This window comes from Lissotriton vulgaris, chromosome 1_1, assembly GCF_964263255.1.
Source record: "Lissotriton vulgaris chromosome 1_1, aLisVul1.2, whole genome shotgun sequence".
Lineage (NCBI taxonomy): Eukaryota > Metazoa > Chordata > Amphibia > Caudata > Salamandridae > Lissotriton > Lissotriton vulgaris.
The window spans coordinates 362,964,104-362,988,597 of record NC_141685.1 but is presented as its reverse complement, the minus strand read 5'-3'; the positions used below and the strand labels follow the sequence as shown (position 1 = coordinate 362,988,597).

Here is a 24,494-nt window from a genome sequence, read left to right as displayed (position 1 = left end):
CACACCTGGAAGCCTCATTTCAGTAGCTTTTAATGAGGTTAAAACAAGCAGCTTGTGGCTTATGTCCGACATGTTTTGTTCCGCCTGGAACTTTTTCAAGGTAAGCCTTTGCTCATGCGTCACACCACAGTCCGATTTTCAATGTCATTTTGTTTGCCTCCAATGGCATTCATTTGCGGAATCACTTCCTGTTAAAAATGCATTGTGGTACTTGTGGTCGTGCTCTGGTTCCAGACCCTTCATTACACCGTCCGAGTTCTTCAAAAGTTGTTTTATTTGGTTTCGTGTCTCCCTCAGTGTTGTTGTCATCAGTTAATTGTTTTTCTGACACGAGAGGTCGGACAGTGATTTGAAGAGCCTGTAGTTTATTTGAAAACCCTCCAGTGGGTTGAGCACTGCGCTGCTGTTCTGGCGACGCTTGCTTCAAAGTACCTCAGTAAAATGACCGGCTTCCTCGGGTCAGCCTGCATCGAGACTGACACCAATCCAATGCCGAGCTCCAGTCCTCGGTGGCGCCCTTCTCCCTTCTTCGGTTTTTCCGATTCAACAAGGTGGTTCAAGGCGGGGGAGAGCTGGCGCTCTTGTGGCGGTGTGAATCCTTCGGCTGAACCACGCCGATACGTATTATATATATATATTATATATATATATATATATATATATATATATCTACTGGCGGTCACCAGTAGGTATATATAGTTAGGATTTTTCCCTATAGGATTTTTGAAAATTCTATGTCGAATAACTTTGGCGTTTGTGGACGGAATTGGCTGAAATTCTCAGGAAAATGGCACATTTTGTTTCTGAGCAGCCCCTGAAAATTTGGGGGGGTTTCGTCAAGGGGGGGCCGAGAAAAAAGGGGGGTCCCAAAACGCGTTTTTAACATTGAGTTTTCCATAGGGCGGTTAGACTCACTTTTAGCTCGAACGGCTGAATGGATTTACACGAAACTTGGCAAAATTGTAGATATGGTTTGCCCGACGTGCCTTTGCTATGTCTCAATATATGTGCTCCAGTGGATTTTGAGAAATTAATGTTTTAAAAAACAGATATATCTGTGACAGCGCTCCGGTTAGCGCTCCGGTTCGCGTACTTTACGCGTAACGGAACTTCGCGAAGCGAAGCTGATTGGCTCTCCGGTGTCTGTCAACATTCTAAACAGTCCGGACCGGCCGCCATCTTGTCTCTCGGTAGGATCGCGAGACAAGAGGAGGAGAAAATCGAAAAGGGAATTTAATGAAAGGGGGCAAGGTAGACCCCTCTTGACCCCCTCGAAATGATGTTGGGGTTATTAAAGGGTCCCGTGGGGAAAATAAAAAATTTTTGATTTTTCGCGGTAGAAGCGCTTCCCGGTACGCGAACCTGGTCGCTCACCGGTAGCGGAACGGGAGTTCGCCATTTTGTGTTTCGGTGGAATTTAATAACAAGATGGAGGAAAAACAATGTGGGAAATGGGTATAAGGGGGCACGGGAGACTTATCCTGACCCCCTAGGTTTTCTGAGGGTGGCTGAGGAGGCTCATATATGTTGGAATAAAAAAAAATTTGAATTTTTCGCGCGGTTAGCTGCCGGTACGCGAACCGGGTAGCGAACCGGGAAGCGAACATAAGTGAAAATTGGTGAAAAAAGGTACATTTGAAATTTGCAAAGACTAATTATAGTTAAGGTAGCTCTGAAAAGAGCTTTTGTGTTCTGTGTAAGTTCTAGGTACTTATAAGTAGGTACCAATACACAGTCTTAAATTTTGTATGAAAACTCTGAAACCCTCACCTGAGAAGTGCACACCATCTCCTCTGTAGATATCTTGCATGTAGTAACGCAAGTTATTGTTGTAGATGCCGCCCATTCCATGGTCTCTCATATAAGCTGAAACGATCTTATTTACATGCTTCCTCGCTTTCTCAATTTGTGGACAAAATTGATTGGACCACCTCCATTTCTGTCTTTGGCATATATTGGAATATACCAAGGCAGTTTGAGGGAAAAGTGCCATTAATTGCTCAAAGGTGTCCTTTAAGAGCATTTCCAGACCTACCCCAGTCAAAGTGCCCAAATAATTTCCTCCACAGTGCACTATTATGAGGTCAGGGTTTGGCAAATGCAAAAAGGTTTTCACCATTGGTATCAATTGGTGACATCTCAATCCTCTTTGCCCAATCCATTTGATATCCACATTTTGAAAATTGAGGTTGTGTAAATTTCTGTTATCAGCATACCTGTGAGCCCAGTGGATATAGCTATGTCCAAGAATCCAGACAGAAAACATGGCGAGAGGAGGTTCTGCTGCAGTCAGATGAAGCGTGGGAATGAAATGGCAGTTGAAACAGTAGGAGTTTGTAAAGAAAAAAAAATGTGGAGTTTCAGTGCTAATGGTTCATTAGCAGTGATTGGTGGATTTCCATTGCTGAAAATAGAAAGTTAGGGTGCATGGATGTGTTCTTTGAAAGATGTAATTTGAATGGTTAAGAAAAAATGATTTTATGAAAAGATTGCAGTGGATTAGCAGGTGTACTGAGAGTTCAGAGTTCATTTGAAACATTGTTGTGTGAACTTGTAAACATGAGCGCTCTGTCAGGAGGTAGTTGTGGAAAAAGGGCAGAAAGGGCAGAGGGGGGGAAGTGTGTTGATTTGAAAAAAGTGAGGGAAGAGTTTTGATCGGCTGACATGAGAGATATGTGTGATGAATATCAGCATTTCTGTGCCTTTCTTGGTTGCAGCCTCTGGAGTGCATACCTTTTGCTCTGCTAAAAAAAAATTGGTGTGTTTCTGAGACTGTTTTTAAATTCAAAAAGCATTTGCTAAGGTGAGATATGGTTCCTTTATTTTAGAAAGAGACTAGTATGGTTTTTGGAGAAAATAAGAAAGCCAGCTGTGCATTTAAAATGATGTTTTGAGTCAAGTGTTTGCATTATGTTTTCCAAGAAGATTTTGCATTCTTTTACAAATTGTAATTGCAGATAATGTAAAGTATTAGTACTGACAAGGTGTGGTTGTACATAGAAGCTGTGCTGTGTTTTCAAATTATGATCAGAAAATCGTTTTAAGGAAAAGGAATGCTGTTTAAATTTATAAGAATTTATTTACTTGCCATGTGAGTCCTGCATTGCGTCGCTTTTGTTGAATATATGCATGATGCATCTGTGCTGTTTTTGCCCCATGGTGCTCCACATTGTAAATGTTAAAAGCGATGCATAAGTGGTGTAAGGGCCTTTTAAATATTCCCCTATGTGTGCGCATGGCCATTTTAAGTCACTTACCCCTGGTGCAAGGGCCTTCTAAAATATGCCCTCATGTGTGCTTGGTATTTTTAAATCACTTATCCCTGGTGCAAGTTCCTTGTAAATACGCCGGTATGTGTGCTTGCACATTTCAAATCACTTCCCCCTGGTGCAAGGGGCTTGTAAATACGCCCCCATGTGCGCTTGGCCATTTCAAGTCACTTCCCCCTGGTGCAAAGGCCTTGTAAATATGTCCCCATGTGTGCTTGGCCATTTTGAGTGACTTCCCCCTAGTCCAATTTTTTGCAAATTTTTTTTTTAGTTCGCTTCCGGTTCGCGTACCGGTGCGCGAACCGGGAAGCGAATCAAAAGAAATAGAGATTGCCAGAGTGCTAAACATTCTAGCAATTTCTTATGAAGGGGAGGTAGTTCTGAAAAGAACTTTTTTTTAAATTATTTTTGTTGTTTTATATTTTTTTATTATTTTTCTGAACATTTTTATAGTTTTTTTTGTATTTTTTGAACGGTTTTATATTTTTTTTGTTTTTTTCATGGGGAAGAATGAAAAACAGGCATTAGAAACGGCTCAACAGGAGCAAAAAAAAAGAAATCCCTTTCTGGGACGTTTTGAGCACTTGTGATTTTCATATGCTCTGTTCATTAAGGTTACGCTCATCTCACCGTAACAAAGCAAACCCCCACAATAAATGCACACCAGCTTGATTAGTTTGAATAGTGGGGACCGTCTCCCTCGCCTCTGGTCCCGAAAGACTTTCATGGGTTGAGGTGGTGGCCACAGGAGTTGGTGGATTTTCACGTAGGTTACGCACCTCCGCCACACTATAATTTATTGGATGCCACCTTTGCATGTGGCGATGCATAGTATAGTTACCAAAGCTATACTTTTTATCCATGCCTCGGGACAGAGGTTCTTTACATATCAGGCATGTAACATAACAAGCATTCACCTTTTTTTGGCCTGCAGGAAATGAAAAAAACTGCCAAATAAAATTGTCCTTGCGGTGTGATTTCCGGGGCTCTTCAGGCAAAAATTCTATTTGATGTACATCCTGTTCTTCTTCTTCCTCCTCTTCTTCAGGGTTGGGAATAAACTGGGGAGGTGGTCCATCCTTCCTAGGAGGTTGTGGTGGTGGTGGGGGTCCACCAGCTGCAGCTACAATTGAAGCCATCTTCCAATAATCAAAATAGTTCTTCCTCTCACAAAGTTGAAAGTCAGAGTGAGAAATATAGGAGGGGGCTTTCATCATTTGGGAAAAAAAAATGTTCTAAACCAATGAAAAGTGTTATTTTTAGGTCAGATGACCTAGCCGTACATCATTCAGAAACCAAAAGTGAAATCAACCAATAAAAAGTGTTATTTTCAAGTCACATGACCTGTTACGCTTATGTTACGCGTCCCGCTACGCGCCCCGGAGCGCTTCCGGGGTGCTGCGCTTCGCGTTCCGATTCGCGTTCCAGAACGCTTCCGGGTGCGCTAACGCGACGCGTCATAAGACTCATTACGCGGCAATGCGATACGTCGCGCTTACGCGACGCGTCACGATGTTGTTTTCTAACGCGGTGGTTGCGCTAACGGAACATTTACCGGTTCGCGGACTGGGTCGCGGAACTAAATTGAGCTAACGGGAAGTTGCCCGGTTCGCGGACCGGCAGCGAAACAAAAAAAAATAATTAAAAAAAAATAATAAATAAATTATATTACAAAAATATAAAATATATTTTTGAATTAGAATAAGAATACATTTTACAGCTTTTGATATTTGCTATTAAAAAACCATTGAAATTCACTGAAAATACCATAGGTTATAGACCATATATAGTTAGGAATTAGCATTTACAAAACCTTGAAAATTCACTGAAAAAACCTGTAATATGTGACATCATCAGCAGTGGATTGCGGGTGCGCGATATATAGTTAGTGCAACTAACTATATATGGGAATTTCAATGGTTTTGTGCGAGTAAAATAAGGTTTTGTAAATGCTAATCCCTAACTATATATGGTCTATAACCTATTTTTTTTTCAGTGAATATATATATATATATATATATATATATATATATATATATATATATATATATATATATATATATATATATATATATATATATATATATATATATATATATATATATATATATATATATATATATACACACATACACACACACACACACCTGGGTCCTTCAGCTGGGACATTGCTTTGGATTCATGGACTGCTGGTCCACATGGGTGATAATGCAGTGTAGAGGAGTACATAATATCCTCACAGCGTTCTGTCAGTTTATTCCAAGCAACTATGGTGTATTTAATAGTGCTGGGTGATAATTTATGCCCCGGGGTATTTTCCACGGCAGAGATGGAACTGCCACACCCCTCTCTGCTGCAATGTGCAGTAGGAATGGGGTGCAGTGGACGCAGTGATATGCAAAATAGGCTTGAGAACTTTAGTACTGTTCTAAATCAGGGACCTTGGACCCTCCCATCCAAAAAGGTTGTGTCAGTGTTTCCCATTGCACTCTCTCTACTCTTTTCCCGCCAAGGTCAGTCTTATTAGTGTTCTAAGTGTGCAGAAACAGGATATCAGTAGCTTTAAAGGCACGTTCACAAAAAGCTAAAGCATTTTGGGTAGGATGGCTATTTTTAAGAGGCTTACGGCCCTGCTGGCGATGAAGGGAGGGATAGTGATCATGTGGCCTGCTCTGTAATCTTGTCAATTACAATGCCATAATTCTCCCACATGACTGCGTTCATATCTCGATTGATCCAAACCCCATGGTATTAAAGTGATTCCTGGCACCACTCTAACGGATAGTACAGGGTGAATTTTGGAGAGTTGTTATTAAGTGGGAAGATTTGAGATTTTTTTCAGTCGAAGATAATTCCATACAGTTTTTCATATTTAATGTTTTGTCTCATGATCAAGTTAAGACACTGTCGCAGTTTTCAAAGGTATAACGTCAACTCATCTGTATATAAAAATATTAAAACAGAGCGGCTAGTGTAACACCGCATATGCAGCATAATGCTATCGGAGTCTAGCTTTAGACCCAGTGCAAATAATATGAGAGCGAGTCATCAGTCCTGATGGATCCCTTAAGTGATCTGTTTAGCTCCTGTTGTGACTCCAGTACTGTGCACTCTGGCAATTGGAGATGCGTAGCATAGCCTGGTCCAGGCTAGAATGGTTTGTGGTGTTCCGATCCTATTTAGTATGATAAAGAGGAACATCCACTCACAAAACCAGACCGATGAGGCATTACCGTAGCCGGAGCAGTACAATCACTTTGTTGGCTATTAGTTTAGGTTATATCTTGATGTCACAGATGAGTAATGATAGAGGTCATTGCGAGTCGTATTTTTGGGATGCTGTCCCTGGTTTCAGTTATGCTGTCAATATTGTCTAATACATTGTGGGGTGAGCCCCCTGTGATTTTGCTTTGTTTTGTACAGCGAATAGGTGTGGCATTAGGATTTCTAATTAGAGTTTATGGAATTCCGCCAAGAGTCCTTTTGATGGTGTTTTGCCTCTAGGTACTTCTACTATCATTATTTTAATCTGGACTAGAGTGGGTGGTTGTGCCAGTACCAGCTCTGCACATCAATCAACTATATTAATGCCGTATCCCCTAGGTAATCCTCTACTTGTGTCGGGGGAATTGGTATTTTTGTGGTGTATAAGTCAGTAAAATATGCAGAGAAGATTTTTATTATCTGTACATTATCATAATGGCAGTTCCCCCATGCGTCATCGATCTCTGCGCTGCCCAAGGGCACTTGGACTGACCAGGGACCTGCCGGGCCTCAGACCCTCTTCATAAGCCCATGCTCATTGCAGATTTGCCTCCAAACTTTCTCTCTCTCTGCCACTTCTGAGTATTCTGTAATCATATCTCTGATCTATTTCACTACTGAGCCATGATCCCTTTTAGTTAGTGTCTGTTCAAACGGCTTAATGCCACGTTCGTTAATTGTGCGTAAAGTGTTTTTAGGATACCATTTTGTTTTGAAATGCATGCCTCTCTGATCATGACCTTAAAGACCTCCCACAACATGTGGACCTGCTCTACTGAGCCCACGTTACGTTCAAAGTACTCTGTTATTTCTGTCCTAAGTTCGTCACTGAAAACACTTTTGGCCCTGGCTTCTAAGCTCAGTAGCCATTGTTGGGTTTAGTTGTTGGTATCGTGAATTGCAACAGGTGTGGAGAGTGATCTGAGTGTGCACGCCATGTGTCTGACCTCCTGCACCCAGAATCTCACATCAGGTGTTGCCAACCAATATTCAAGGCGTGACCACATCATGTACCACTGAGTATAATGTGCTGTCCTTAGTCAGTGGGTGTCTGTGTTGCCAGATTTCAGGTAGCCTGTGCTTGTCCATTATGGTACAAATGAGGGATGCAGCTGCTGTCCTGGGTGAGGACTTGTACAATTCTTCATGCAGCATGCAATGTAAGTCTTCTCCCCATATCAGTGATTGTGGCTCTGTGTTAAGTATCATTCCTTGTAGTGATGCATAAAATGTTGAGTCGTCTATGTTGGGGCCGTAGCAGTTCACTACAGTGATGCGCTTTCCATTGCATCTGCCCCAAAGAAGCGGGTCTCTGCTTTGCTAATCAATGAGTCTGTTCATTGCCTGTGGCAGTGTGCTATTTTTGACCAAATGATTACTCCTCTAGTGTGTGATGAGTAAGATGAGGTGACGTTATGCACCACCCATTTTGTGGCAAAGTTAAATTCTGATCTGGGGGTAAGGTGAGTTTCCGGCAGGAGGGCAACTTTAAATCTGCTCTTCATGTATTTTTCAGGGATTGTTAAGACCCTGGACATTCCATGTTCAACAGTTTAGTGACCTTGTGGTATGTGTGTCTTTTGCATATCTGAGCTGATATTTGTGTTTTACTCAGTAAGGTGTATGTGCGTAATTGTGCGTATATCGCTTATTCCTTTGACTGTGGTCCTTTGGCTGTGGCAGCATAAAACACAAACTACCCCTGCCACACTGGTGGCCCAGTTACCAGGACATATGTTCCCATTACAACTTGAGGTCCCGTTACTATTCCATGCTACGTAATAGTCTCTATAGGACATGCTTCAATGCTATAACTATAAAGGGTCCCGTAACGAGATGGTGGCATACAAGAGGATTGTATGGTCATTATTTGCATATAGTACTTAATTCGGTTCAAAATATGTGTCCTATCTTCTGAGGGCCGGGTCCTTGTTCCAAAGCACCTCGCTTAGGGGCAGACGAAGAAGTTTGATGTAAAGGACAATTTAACATATCTAGTCAAGATCCCTCAGGTTTAATGTAGGCCTATCTGAGTCATTGTGGTCTTCTTGGGTTCCGTCAACTGGCTGCCAGTCAACAGGAGAATCACCTTCAAGCTCCTCACACATGCCTACAAGGCTCTTCACGACACAGAACCAGCATATCTAAACCACCGCCTCTCATGCCACGTACCCGCCAGACAACTTCTCTCTGCCCAACTTGTCATTCAGACAGCTTCACAGACAGAATTTAAGTTTCAAAGCGTCTGCGCACCAATTTGATAAGCAGCAACTTCAAAAGCAGTAACAGCCACCTAAGCATTTCTCATGGGTACAGAGAATGCACCTCTAGCAAAAGCCATCAGGGGTAGGGCTCTCACTCTGCCTCCTGACCACCTAAATGCATAAAATGTGTTGAAACTTATAATAACTCAAATAGATATTACTGCTACAGGATTTAGATGCTGCAACTTACCTCAAGAAATTTAGAAAATGCAGTTGATTGAGTAGAGACAGTCATTTCTTAAGAAAACCTTAATAAAATCGTCATTATCAAATTGAGGTTCTTCCATTTGGTCGGTCTTCTGCTCCAATGGCGTTCATAAAAGTCATGGCAGGTGTAGCCACTGGAATTGATTGGCCATCAAGCTGTACATGGATGACTAGCTCGGGAGAGTTTGTTTTCTTTTTATTTATTTTTTATTTCCAACAGTTGGTTACAGTCATCCTTTCATCATTTGGAACCATCTAGTTCAGACTGTTCAGTTCATAGTTTTGGGTTCTGTACTCCATTGGAATTTTCCAGCACTATAAAGGAACTAGTCTTTGCAGACAAGAGATCCTACTCACCCAGTAAGATCTGTTTTCTGTCTTTCAAGCCTGTTGGCTTTATGTCTATTTCTTGGACCTCGCGCTTGGTTGAGGATGCTGTCTCTTTTCTGGCATCTTTGATTTCAGTGAAAACAGTTCCTTTGAGTTTTGAAAGGCCAGATCTTCCTCTCTCCCTAAGTCTTAGGGGATTGTGTTGGTGGACCTAGGAAGAACATATTTGAAAAGTTCTTTCCTCCTCCAGGACCATGTTGACATATGTCTCCCTTCAGGAATGAGGTATACACTTTCAGTGATGTGTAGTCAGTTCAGGGGAGGAAACTCCAGATAAATGTTCTGGAAGTGAGTGGTCTAGCTTCATTTGGTAATGAGTGGACAGGTGTGAATCTTAATAGACAATACCGCTGCTGTGTGATACCTTAACAAATAAGGGTGTTTGGAAACACTGGATCTCTAGTAGTCCGCTGAAGACAAGTAAATTGGGCTGTCACCAGCTAATCCACCTCTTAAGGAGTTCAATGCCGTGAATTCTCTGTGCAGAAATATTACAGTGAACTAAGAATGGCACCTTCACTCAAAGTAAGAATCAGTGATGTTCTAAGAGTGAAGTTATGTAGATGTGATCTTTTAACAGCCAAGGACGAGACTTTCTCTTCTGTTTTTTTCTCAAGAGTGTCAGTTTATGGCTTCATTTGGGGGACATGATCTTTGGAGTGAATTTCTAACCTCTGTTATGCAGTTTTCTTCCTTTCACTGCTGTAAGTCATTTGCAAGTTATGTCTCCACAAGGTGCATGTGACTTTGATTGCTCCTTATTGAATGTGTTGTCCTTAGCATCTGAGCCATCTTCTGTTGAGTACCATCTCTGCCTCTTCTGTTTAGCTGGGGCTCTTGAGTCAAAAGGGGTGAGGTGAGATTGTTCCATCCAAATTTCAAGGTACTTCGTCTTCGAGCTTGTATTTGGACGGGTATTCTTTCCCATCTTCAACTTCTACAGGAGGTGTTGTATGTATTGGCGGCAGGCATAGGTCTTTTACTAGAAACTTAATATCCTTAGTGATAAGGTAATACTTGTTTTCATTGTTCATAAATACAATTTTGACTAAAGTTGGATACATTATTTTGAAGGCCTTTTCAGTGGGGCGTGGGCTAATCAGGTCAATAAGTGAGTTTGTCAAATCAGACCTCTTCTAAATCTTGCATGACTGTGTTACCCTATATCTTTGTTACCCAGATTGTGCTGCATTCATCTCCCAGCCACATAAACACTTCAATTCACTAGGGGGGGGCGTGGCCTGGAGCCGTCGATGGTGGACGTGTAGTTCTCCAGCTCCGTCCTAAGCCCTGAATACAAGCTGAATATCCTGCACTCCCCTGCCTGCAACCCACCTGATCCCTCCACAGGTTGTCTCCGGGAGAGAGCGGCGTGAGGCGGTGCAATATAGCCCCTCTCGACCACTCCTTCGGTGAGTTCCAGCGACGGAGCCTGTTGCGGCCTGAGGGTCGGAGTGAAGCCCCGGCCTAAAGTGATTGGCCTGCCCGGCCTACCCCTTGCTTTCTTCGCGGTCTAGTCGGGACCCAGGATTGGACTTATCCTGCATTGCCAGCCGGGACTACAGCGCGCGGTATGGTGCACCACCCTGACTGAGGCTCCGCTACCCCCCGCTCCGTCGCTTTGCCCCAGGCCGGCCGCCCTACTGCGAGGCCCCTTCGGGAGACGGGAGCACTCCCGGACCGGTCCCCCGCCCGCCCACGAAGCTAGCGGGACTCCGGCATTCCGCCGCAAGGACAAGGACTGGAGAGCGGGCGGCACACACAATTCGCTGCCACCACCGCGAGACCGGCTTCGCCCTGCACAGGCTGACCACAACACAACGCGGATCGACCCGACCTTGCTGATATCCTGGCGCCATCTTGCCTTCACACTAGGGCTTGGTCGAGACCCTCGGGCCCTGGCAGTCTCACCTCGCCTACCCCCGAACCGCCAGCCGGAGGACCTAAAACGGACACACAGCACAGAGTGGCACGCATAGAAGACACGCGGCCCTCAGGTACAGGGGCCTGAAGAGGGGAGGTGCGCCACACGCTTTGGCGCCTTATCACAGCGCTACAGTCCCGACCTTTGCCGCGCTCCCGGCTGGTACGACAAGCTCACTCTGCAGCGGCCCGGACCCCACCACCTCTCCCCCCAACCGCCTCTGCGGGCCCGGGGTCATACCTGCCTATAGAGACACCGGTGGCGAACCGACCCACCCTACATTGGCACCTCGCCTAGGTAGCCTACACTGTCCCTGCCAGCCCTGGGGTCTTCGCTACATCCGCCTCTACCCAGCACGTAGTGGTCCTTCCATAACCGCTGCCGGACACTCAGAGGGACTGCGGCGGTCTGTTGCATCCACTACAGCGCCACCCTGCTAACGAGATCCATGGGCAGACACAGGGGCAAACCTCAGGACCAGGGCGCTCAGACGGACGTGCAGTCCACGGGCTCTGACGACCCGCTGGCCTCCTCCAGCATGGACATCATCCCACCGACTGGTAAGGGATCGCAGGACGCCAAGCTAGATCTGATCCTGAATGAAATACGCGCGACGCGCTAGAATCGCGCATAGACAACATGGCGACTGGCCTGTCCCTACTGAAGGCTGACTATAACAAGTTGGCGGATCGGGTAGCAGAGCAAAAAATAGCGCTAGATGACCTAATCCCGCAGCAGACGGAACACTCCACGAAATTGGAAAACGTAGAGAAGCAGCTAAAGCAACTATGGGATAGAGTGGACGATGCTGAAGGACGTGCCCGCCGCAACAACGTCCGCATCCTGGGCATTCCGGAGAGAAGCGAGGGGAGGGACCCCACTCAGTTTGTGGAAGTTTGGCTACGGAAGCTGGTGGGCCAGAGAGACCTCACCGCCCTCTACAGTGTGGAACGGGCCCACAGGATGCCATCACGGCCCCCACAACCAGGGGCACCTCCTTGCCCCCTGATCGCTCGTCTCCTCCACTTCAGAGACTTAACTGACTTTTGCCCACGTTGGGCACCATGGTTTGGCTCCTGGGTACGTTGGCTCAGGGACCTTTTTGTTCAGGGGTTACATGTTTGCGAGACACTCTCACTTTCTAGCACAGCAGGACATGTGGGGTCACCCAGTTGTTTCACATTGCCGCACCACACAGATGGTAATGGGACCTCTTAACAATTACCAATTGTGCACCTGGAACGTGCGTGGCATGGGATCAGTGCACAAACGACATAGAATCCTTGCACAACTCAACCGCAGGGGGACACAGATTGCTTGCTTGCAAGAGACACATTTGAACGCTGCTGAAGCGGTGAAATTGCGCAAGAAATGGAGAGGGCAGCTCTTTGCTACCTTATATTCTGCATTCTCAAGGGGGGCGGCAATTTGGCTCCGTGGCTCTCTTCCCTTCCAGATGCTGGAGCAACGGATTGATCAGGAGGGTCGTTATGTATTTGTACGGGGTCTGTTGGATGGGGAGGCGGTTGTCATTGGATGTGTGTACTCACCGAACGCAAACCAGTCGGAATTTCTGTTAACTCTCAACGGGGTACTTGCAGATTGGGCTGATCATCGCTGGATCATTGGGGGTGATTTCAATGTTGTGCTTGATGTTATACTAGATAGATCACACCCCCCCTTACAGGCTACCGAGAGCAGGAAACAGGCAGACGCGCTTACGAGTTGGGCTGAGGGATGGGATTTGGCAGATGTGTGGCGCAGCATACACCCTCTGGAAAGGGAATACACTTTTTTCTCCCCTCCCCACCAGCTTCACACCAGAATTGACCATGTTTTCTGCTCCCGTTCCTTTACAGCAATGATTGTCCAGACCCAACATATGGGGAAAACTCTATCGGACCACAACCCCGTGGAGATTACATGGCAGTGGGGTAGGAGGCTGGCTCTAATCCCGACTTGGCGACTGTCTCCTGATCTCCTCGAGGATTCGGTCTTCCGGTCCTCCCTGTCCGACACTATAGACACCTACTTCTCCACGAATGCGAACACGGCCAGCTCCCGGCAGATAGAATGGGACACTTTCAAAGTCTGTCTTAGGGGGACTGCTATGACCACTAGGGTGGGCAGGAAGCGGGAGGGGATCAGCCAACTGAAGGAGGTGGAGGGCTCACTGGCGTCCCTAGAGAATGAAGCAGCGGGCACCAATGCTCCCTTTACACCACTGCAAGAGGCACACATTAGGCATGCAGAGCTACTGGAAGACCTGCGGCTTATAGACTATAGGGAATACACGAATAGGCAACATACACAGGCAGACCGAGCCGGTCCCCTACTAGCCCGCCTCCTACGGGACTCCCCGATCAGCCACCCCATTTTGAGGGTCTTGGACCAGACAGGCCGCTCGGCTACCACCCAAATAGGGATTAATAGAGCGTTTAAGGACTATTACACCACGCTGTACGGTCCCCCACAGCCCTTATCAGAACCCGCACTCGCGGCCTTCATGGAGGGTCTGGATCTCCCACAGCTCACTGACAACCAGAACAAAGACCTGAAGCGTTCTATTTCAGTGGCGGAAATTAGACAGGCGATACGAGCCCTTCCGAAGGGTAAGGCCCCCGGAACGGATGGCCTACCAGCTGAATTCTACGCAACATATATAGACCTCCTAGCCCCACGGTTGCACACTGTTTATCTGGAAGCCCTACGTACGTCCTCTCTACCGCAATCATCCATGCAAGCACTGATCACGTCCCTCTTGAAACCGGCCAAAGATGGTCTGCAGATGGCCGATTACAGACCCCTGTCCCTTCTCAATACTGATTCCAAAATATTGAGCAAGGTGCTGGCGACGAGACTCGTGCAGTATGTGCCACAGCTGGTCCACCCGGATCAATGTGGTTTTGTAACGGTCCGTAATACGGCCATGAACCTTAGGCGCTTAGTCCAGCTCATGCTCGGAGACAATGTGGACACGGGCTCTGAAGGCTGCATATCTCTGGACTTAAAGCAAGCGTTCGATTCCTTAAGATGGGACTATATGTTCGCCACCCTGTCAAAATTCGGGATACCGCCCGAATTTCTCGCTTGGGTCAGATTGCTATACACCATCCCCACGGCCAGGGTGCGCACCTCCAATCAAATCTCAGGTCCCATAGCTATTGCAAGAGGCACCAGGCAGGGCTGCCCGCTCTCCCCTCTCCTCTTCGTCCTTGCCCTCGAACCATTGCTCTGTAGGCTCAGGTCGATGGCCCCCCGCTATGGCATACAACGGCATGGTACGGAGCACATTGTATCTGCATATGCGGATGATATTATATTATATCTTCGTGACCTGAGGGGCGACTTGAGCCCAGTTTCCCAGGTTTTTGAGGATTTTAGAGAGATCTCTGGCCTCACCATCAGCGAGTCTAAGTCCTATGGGTTCACCTTTGCAGCCGCAGGCGGGCCTGCCCCCCTGCCATTTGCCCCTTATGAATTCCAGATGGCGGAAACCACCTTCCAATACCTTGGGATACAGATATACAGAGAGGCGGACATGATGATAGACGGCAACCTGGGGAGGGCCATCAGAACGCTGAAGTCATAAATTCAGTTCTGGCTAACATTGCCGCTCTCAATACCCGGCAGGGTGGCAATATCCAAGATGGTGATGCTCCCTCGTTTCATCTACTACTTCACCAACTTGCCATTCCAGATCCCAGCAGCAACATTTAAGACCCTCGACTCCCTACTCACCGAACTTGTGTGGGGACATGGCCGCAGGCGCATAGGTCTTGCCAAATTGCAGCTCCCCTCCAACTCCGGAGGCATGGGCTTACCGGACTTCAGAGCTTACAATTATGCGTGTCCGCTACAATGGCTAGCTTACTGGGTGGCGGGCCGCAATCTTCATGAGATTAATGTTTCAAAGGACGACCATGCTAAGGGGAGAGTGAACATCTTGCTCCTACCTGGCTCGGATCTACCTAGAAACGCCCCGCCACTTCTCAAGCTGGCGATAACGTACTGGCGGAAGGCATTAAAGTACACTTCCCACGGGACACCTTATGCCCCCACGGTTCCACTATTGGGTATACCACTAGGCTCGGGCACACTCACGACGACCTTGCTGGAGCCCTGGCATGACGCAGGTGTGACACACGTGGGTGACCTGTTTGCGGAGGGGCACCTATTATCTTTCGAAGACTTCAGAACCCCCAGCGGCTCCTTTCTTATGCACGCCGGACTCCGCCATTATATCGCACGCAAATGGTCACCTGACGGGCAGGAGCCTGTTACGAACCCTCTCGTCACAATGCTCTACCTCATGGGAACGGGCGGCCATCTGACCAGGTGGCTCACAGCTAGCATCAAAACGGGGAGGGCACTTACACTGTCACCACTGCTGGCGGCATGGGAAGCAGATATTGGAAGGCCACTGCGAGACAAAGAGTGGGAGTGCATACTTCAGTTCCCCAAAAAAGTAGCTAGGAACCCCAAATACAAGTTCATCCAACTGATGTTACTACATAGAGCCTACCTGACTCCGCACCGCCTCCATGTGATGTTCCCTGCATCCAAGAGCAACTGGCCCCGATGCGATGCAGACGACGCATCACTGGTACATATGCTGTGGCAATGCCCTAAACTAGGGTATTTCTGGACCACTGTCCATGACTCACTCGAGAAGGCTGGTACTCTGCCCCGATCACCTACACTGGAACATACACTTCTAGGGCTGGGACCATCAACACGCACCAGAACCGTGGCGACGCGCTTCTCAGATCTGGCCCTGTTGCTGGCGAAGCGTGCCATCACGATGAGATGGAAATCATCTAAACTGCCCAGCCCTGACCTATGGCAGGCGGAGGTAGTGCGCTGGGGTAAGGCTGAGGGTGAAGCACTACAGAGAGAGGAAAGTAGGGGCCTCCGAAAAACACCGATCTCACTGGAATGGTTTGACACTTTAGGGGCATTTGAGGCTGGCAATGACGAGGATGGAGGAGATACAAGTGAATAACCACTTGTGGTACCACTATGCCCTGATTCACTCTCCCACGGACACTGCCTACGGTGCACTGCGGTGGGGTACGGGTGACCCCGACCCACCGATCACGCTACCCCACCCTACCTGTGTGTTAAACATACACTACGTTTTACTGCATTGGGGGTGACCCAATTGTCGATATTTCAGTTATATGCCCGTTGAGAGAGTGTCGGGTGGGATTTCCCAGGGGTGGAGGGTGGGATCGGGTGTGAACGGGGTTTGTTAGTTTGTTCTGGTTCAACGACAAAATGAAAAACCGAATTCACTATGTTTCTATATATGCTCTGAGCAAACGCATGCATGTACCACCAGGATTAATACTGAGCTCGTATATATGAAAATGTATGCATGTTACTGCTCTAAATACTATGCTAATAAAAAGATTTTAAAAAAAAAAAAACACTTCAATTCACTAAGCGCTGGTTCTCTTCAACTTCCTGAAAAGGAGCAATTTGAATGTAACAAGTATACTTACGGAATTGTATTCTGAATTTGTTGAGAAATTTGGGGAATATAGAACAGTAGATGTGCCATAAAAAATTGCCTCTTCATTCTTGTACAGTCTGGAGGGAGTCATGACTCGAAAGCTTCTAGATGTTGAGAAAACCTATGAGATGCATTTTCTGTATAGTATAAAAATGAATGTAGGTCCCCTTTTCATGAGATGTATTAAAATATTTTTATTAATGCCCATATGCACAGATCAGAGTTAAAGTTGTTGTTAACATTTGAATTGGCAGGTAAACCAGACAGTGGCAAGTCTTGTTTTCCTTCTGGGTTAAACCACTGGTCCAAAGTAACAGCAAGTGTACTCAGTGAGGGCTTACCAGTGGCATGTGGACATGGAATATCAATATGCAAATGTTATGTTCTTATATTTAAGACCCTAAACCTAACATAATAAATCTTTTTATGATTTCTCATGTCTGAAAACCAGCTGGTGCAGAGCTGTGATATATCTAGTGATGGGTCAGGAAACCGAAGTCAAATGACAAAGTATCTCAAACCTTAGTGTGAGGACTTCAAGTATCTTAGAAATTACATGTCGCGGAGAGGGAATGTGGATGCTTCATTTAGAAGTTTTTTTTGGACACTCCTCGGAAAGATATAAGAGGCTGGTGGAAGCTCCAATTATCAGCATCGGGCTGGGTAACCAAGTTTAAGAAGATAGATTTATAGTGCTTACCATTTGTTTATCAAAAATATACATGAAAAAATCTTAGCAGTACAGGCCTCAGAATTCAAGACACATTTGTATGCCCGCTACACAGTCGGAGATGATAAATGGTTGTTATTTTTCAACCAAGTGAAGAGAGCAATTTGCACAGCTAATGGGACAAACTGGAAGAGATGAGTTTTCTTGGCGACTTGTATGATGACCCACAGTCAGAGGTTCTCCTGCCTGCCAGGCTAGTTGCGCTCTGATGCTGGCAGCAACACTCAAGGTGAGTGGATGGATAAGTAACATTAAAAAGATGCCCTAATAAACAGATTTCCAAAAAAAAAAAAAAAAAAAGATGCCCTTTTGTCAGTGGACACGAGGCATAAGAAGCTGCTCTGGAAGAATTTGAAAGGGGCATCTGACTCGATCTTAAATATGAGTAGCATTATCGCACTTGGGCTTGGGAAATTATTTACTGGCTTCAGACTTGGGGATGACTTGCATCAAAATCAGTTTTACAGATAACTGCAGATAGTGCAAGAATGTGGACTTCTTTAATAAGATATACAAACATGACCAGAATGTAGCCCTGTGGAGGCAAGTGTTATAATTGACAAAACTACATTCTTTAAACTATCTCATGACTACAGGACCAGATAATGAGTTGCGATTGGGATTTGCATGAGGTAAGTGAGGAGAAGTGGTGGGATGTGTCTCTAAGATGAATGAGGGCCATTTCCCTGTCACAAGATAGATTTGGCTCACTTTAACTATGCATCGCTCGTAATACTCGGAAGAAAGATTGCGCAGAATGAACTGTAGCCACTCTGAAGTCTGCTGTAGGTGTAGAACAGGAGATAAGTGACGACTTGCACTTAGCGTGGAACTGCGGAGTACTCCAAAAATGTTGTTGTGAAGTGCCTTACCACCTGATCTGAGCCAGCAGGCTATTAGCTAGAATCAGTGCTAGCAGGTGACCTTCGATTGACCAGGGACACCAACATCTTGCTGAATTTGAGATTGATTGAGGCAACAATGTACACGAAAATAGTGGCGAGATAAACGGATTCCTATCGCAAAATAGACTATCCCCTGAATAGTTGCATACAGACTGATGACACAATTTCAGGCCAGCGTTTCCCACAAAAAGATCTGAAAATGTGTGGGTATGGTGGGAAAAGTGTAATATTCATTTACGTAGTTGGAAAACTCGGTGGGAGAACCATAAACCTTAAGATACATGATTATTTATGTTATAGCTAAAGTGTTGACAAAGGAACTTGGGGAAAAATGGAGGCTAACGCTTTCATGTGTTTAGGCCTAAGAATTTTGCTGATGTACTAAGCTGCTTGTATTTGAATAAAAATTCCAATAAGATTGTTTATTAAAAATAAATCTGATGTAGGCACAGGTAAGTTGAATTTGTTCTTGTTGCATATGGTTTGCACTTTCATAGGTATTGTTTTTGAAATGCTTATTAAAAATGTGAAGCTGCCTCTTTCTCTTTAAAAGACTGCAACATTTTCGAAAATGTGTGCAAAATTATAAAATTTACAAAAAATAATCCACTTTCTCCATAGGTAAAACGAAATGTGTACGACCTTACAAGTATTCCTGTACGGCATCAGTTATGGGATGGTTGGCCACCTTCTGCTACAGATGACTCCGTAAGTAAATTCTAAATTCTGAAAAGGTGCCTGCTGCTCAGCAGTACTAAATTACTTTTTTGTTGGCTAGTACCAACTGTATCGGACAACAGATTTTGGGTGCCATTAAGTGTAGTGCATTATGCTTCCTTGTGTTTTTTTGCGCGGTGTAAGTCCCTAACAGATAGAACAATTGGCTCACTTGGAAATCTGATAGGCATCCTGTTGCGGATACAGCTGTGGTTCTGGTTAACTAGAGTATATCCGGTATTGGCCAACGTAGTCCACCATTCAGAGGTTTTTTGGAAGTATGGTATGCATAGGAGATTTATGATGTCACTTCAAGTCATCAATAGAAATGGGTATCTATTCAGGTATAGCACTCGTTCTCATCGGGGTCGGCCAGACCTTCTCTTTTGAGATCTGGTATAATACTGACTAGAGAGCTGTGTTGGGGGGCTAGGGGGGCGCTTGGTTTGATGAAATATTATGGGTGATTACGGCAAGTGCCATTTCTTACGGTGAGAAGGGAATTGGGGGGAGGGTAACAAGCCTGCCTCCTAGAATTCATTTCTCAGGACACACTTTAAACCGCTATATTGTTCCTGTTCCACATCAGTGCAGGAATATAAGATGTTGCTGATAATCGGTGTATTTTGAAGAACGTTTTAGAGATTGAATAATGTTTCCAGAGATAAAAATAGCCATTACCTACTGGGTACATTTTTTTATAATTCATAGTAGGAGTTTAATATACAGTGAGTAGTGACAATATTTTACAGTGTTTCTGCTTTAGATGAAGGGTTGGTGCCAGTCTATAACTTTATATTCTGCAAGTCAGTATTAGAAGGTGTGCCTCTCGAGCTATACTGATGATTTGTTTTTGGTCCTCCAGAGACCGAGGAGGGACCTGTAATATACCGCTCTTTTAACGAACATCCACTATCATACTGATATCTGTTACCATGTTTGCACCAGGTGAGGTCGGGGTGATGGTTTGAAGCAGGCTGGATGCAATCTTTGTAAGATTTTGCCTGTCAAGGGATTCTTTGAAATAGACAGATATTCTGGACATGTATGTGGTCAGTTATGTTTTTGAGAATTGCCCTCACTTTACCATCATTACATGTATTAAGAAACTGTGGGAGGGTGTATCGTGGCCTAAGACACTGAAGTAATATTTGACCAGTATGGAACTGCAATTAATTGTGCATTTTCTCATGTTTGCCAGTACATCTGGAGATTGGTGGGAGAGTATGGAGATTTTAGGTTTGTCTTGTAAATAGTTTTGTCTATTGGGTACATTACAGCTATGTTTAACAGTTGCCTTAGTACTAATGTATGTTTTTAACATTGTATTGCGTTTTAGTTTAGGTTGATAATATTTATAAATTCTAGAATTTCTTTTCAGTGTCAGTTTTGTAATGAGTGCTTTGGCTGGGACACTGTTTGGTAGGAAAAGTCCCTAGCAAGATGATGGATGTGCACCCCTGTCCTGGGTGCCCGAGCTGCAATGATGCCTAGATTCCTGGTGCATATTTTTGTTATCATGTGCGAACATGGATCATGCGTGTGCACCATGACATAATGCTGTTTCATGCACTGCTGTATTTTTGGACCTTGAATGGGTACCCAAAGTGCTACCTTCATGGTAGTGTTTGGCTCCAGCCTTTTACCAGGAGCTAAGTTGCACAAGGGCAGTGGTGCCAGTATACTGTGTGGTGATCAGTGTGGAGTGAACAGTCTTTTCTACTTGTCATTAGAGTGAGTGGGGACTACAGGCCCATTCATATAAAGTTCTTCTGCTGTGTGCTTAACTTGCGTTTGCCCTACAAGATGTTAGTATGTTGTGCTGCACAACACGTATCGTTGCATGCATGTGCTGGGTGTTAGTGTGCTTGTTAGTGGTACAGTACATGGAAGACTCTCTGTTCCGTTTTGGGAGACTCATGGCTTCCTGCAGGAGTATGAGGAGGTAGAGGATTCCCCAGACAGATTTTTAGATTGCTACATTCTTGAGAGCTGGGTGGGACACACACTTGGAGGAGGGCTCTTCAGTCTACTTAAAAGGATGGTCTTTGATTCAGTGAGAGGTCACTGAAGGGGCGCATAGACACTTCTTGGAGTGGAGATAGGGCTGATTGGAGAACCATTAAGAGTAGGACTGGGCCATTGTGTAACCCTTTGATGCAGATGTCGTTGTAGCAGACATTCAGGTGGGAACCTTTAGTCACTACCATGGTTTGTGTTGTGGGGCTGTCACTTTTGCTGTGAGACACTGTTTTCTGACGGCAGGGCAGAGGAGTAGAACTTCGAAAGGAAGAAACCTCCCAACACAAGACTCAGACAATCAATCCAATTTTTTGTATGGAAATGAACTATAAGAGGAGCTTGAGCCCCTGAAATTGTTACCTGCCCGGCAGACGGTCTGGCTGTATGTCACTGAGGAGATGCTCTGTTGTGTCCAGTACTTGGGGCGAGGTCTGCCAGTATCCCAGCTGGGTGACATAAACATCACAAAGGGAAATCCAAAATCACTTGCCTGAAGCTCCAGCCTCCCCTGCTTGCCAAGACTTGTGTACCCTGTTAAAGAAGAGAAGACCTCTTGGGGGAAGCGAGGTCCAGTGAGGAATCATGGCAAGTGGATCCCCTTCATAATAAGTGAGAAAGCTGTTGCAGAACCGCTGTTGCCAGTTTCCATATTCGAGGCGGCACCCCATATGTCAGAGGGTGCTGCAGTGAAGCTCGCTTTGCAGCACTGATTAAGCCATCGTGCTTGTGCAGAGTAAAATCGTCAATCCTTTAAGGTAGTGGCGCAGGCGTGTAGGGTCCATTACTACTGTGCCGATCAGGCCATCGCCTGTGCAACGAGTAAGGTCTGAGCCCCGGAAGCCCAGCCAGGCTGCCCTGAACAGCAAGGATCTTTGCTTGGTTTTGCTGGCGTTGTGAGGAAAGGACTGAATTGGAATGAAAGAGTCACCGGGCACAGTGCTGGTTACATTAGAAGGGCATATGTTCTCCAAATGCTATAACTGTATGTAAATATCCACAAGGAAGATGTTTTATTCTTTAATTTTGTCTTTATTCTTTTTTTATATCAAAAAATATTTTTGTTATATCAAAAAGAAAATACATCACATATTAAATTTACATTTAGACAATTTATAAATAGTCATTCCCAATGCACGTCTAATGCAACCAGCAGGCTATGTCCCTTTTGGCCACTACAAGACCTAGGGCACAGAACAATAGTTTGTCCAGTGGCAGGTCAATAACATTAGGGATCCCCAGGAGGATACATTTAGGATCCAGTGGAATCGATTCTGTGAGAACTTTTCAGAGTTCCTAGATAACTGCCACACAGTAGTCCTGGATTATTGGGCATCCCCAAATGGTGCGGGGGTGGGGGGGTGGGGGGGGGGGGGGCACCAGACCAGCACTGCTTGAAGTTTTATGAGAGAGACAGTTCCTTTTTTCGCACCATTTGGGGATGCCCAATAATCCAGGACTACTGTGTGGCAGTTATCTAGGAAATCTGAAAAGTTCTCACAGAATCGATTCCACTGGATCCTAAATGTATCCTCCTGGGGATCCCTAATGTTATTGACCTGCCACTGGACAAACTATTGTTCTGTGCCCTAGGTCTTGTAGTGGCCAAAAGGGACATAGCCTGGTACTGGGGGATGAGTGAGAGCCTGACACTGCATTCATGGAGACGGAGCATGGATATTTATATGGTGGCGGAAAAAAGACACATATGCCAGCAGGGGTTGTCCACAAAAGTTTTGTACGGTGGTGGGTGACGTTTGGATGCACTACAACTCCCTGGAGCCACTGGGTGAGGATGGGGGACAGAGCCAGTACATGCCAGGATGGGTGTTGCTGTGAAGTGGCCCTGTGAAATGATGCAATTTACTGTATGCTTATTCTTTAGTATTAAATCTTTTTATTGAACAAAAGACTCATATAATGCAGCAAACATACAGCAGACAGTGTATATGCGACAAGTGCTAAATATGAAACAAGAACATCAGGACAAGGCTTATTAGAAGGCTTACATAGCAAAAAGGACCCCTGTTCCACAACGAAATTCAGCTGAATCAGCTGCGCAAGTGTAAATGCCAGAAGAGAGAACGAACCCCCCCCCCCCCCCCCCCCCCCCCTGACCCTAACCCCCTCACAGCCTTCCCACCCACCACCCTCGTTCCAGGTTCAATTCCTCACACCACACACGCATCCAGTCACTTAACCTTAGTTCAAGCATCAGGCTGAGACAGCTGCAACAGCCGTAAGTAACGGGGGCAGGTCACCTCACTGAATTCTGTGGAAAACAGGGACAAGAAGTGTTGCCATAACTCCGCATATTTAGCCCCCTCTCCCGCTTTCACCAGGGACAGTTTCTCCATTCCTAAGACTGACCAAAGTCTGCCCAACCAACCCTGCATGGTGGGTACCTGTGCAGTGCGCCATAAGGTCAGAATAGTCTGAACGGCGGAGCCCAGTGCTATTGCGATTAACCTCCCTCTTCGATCCCTCAGGGGAAAAGTAATGGCATTGGGAAGCCCCAAGAGAACATAGGCCGGGAATCTTGGAATCTCCATGTCAAAGTGAGTATCTATCTCATCGAAGGACCACCTTCCAATATCCCTGAATGTGTGTGCAGTCCCCCAAGAGGTGTGTCAATGTGTCTGTCTCTGCGCAGCCCATCCAACAGGATGCATCCCTGGTAGGATCCATCTCATGCAACCTTCGGGCGTGTAATACCAGTGCGACACCAGCTTGGTAAAAGTGTCCGTCAGGCCCATGTGGTAAGCAGAGTGTCAGGCCCAATAAAAAATGTCTTCCCATTCCTTATTGCTCAGGTCCCTTCCCAGCTCCCTCTCCGAGCGGGCCTTACCCGCATTATAAACTCGGGAATATCGCTCCAGTAGCAATCGGTAGAGGTCCGATATAAGTCGTTTGTCCGTCGTCCGGGAGAGAAGCCAGTACTCGTAATGGCTGAGCTTTCGGTCAGCCCCCTCTCGCACTCGGGGTCAAACGCCCAGTGACGCACCTGGAAATAACGGAGGTGCTCGGATTCTGGAAGGCCATGATCCTGATGTAGGTGCTCAAAAGGTGCCACCCCTCCACCGGAGTACATGTGGAATAAGACCCGACAGCCCGCCGGGCGCCACCGAGCAAACGCCCGCACATCCCAAAGTCTGGATTTTCCAGCAGCGGCGTCCAGGGCGACGGAAACGTCGTCAGACCATGTCGAGCGTTAGTCTGGTCCCACACCTCCAGAGGCACTCTGGTGATGAAAGAGGCGTATAGATTAGGTGGTTGGTGTTGTCTAC

At 45.9% G+C, this 24,494-nt stretch overlaps 1 protein-coding gene across 2 annotated transcripts in view; it reads left to right on the top strand.

The window, feature by feature from the left end:
- FAF1 (Fas associated factor 1) overlaps positions 1-24,494 on the top strand; it is a 1,861,897-nt gene that overhangs the window by 785,872 nt on the left and 1,051,531 nt on the right. For both annotated transcript variants that reach the window (XM_086952414.1, XM_086952412.1), the window contains exon 8: positions 19,093-19,179. In XM_086952414.1, the coding sequence (XP_086808540.1) occupies positions 19,093-19,179 (87 nt within the window). The remainder of the gene's footprint in view (positions 1-19,092; positions 19,180-24,494) is intronic.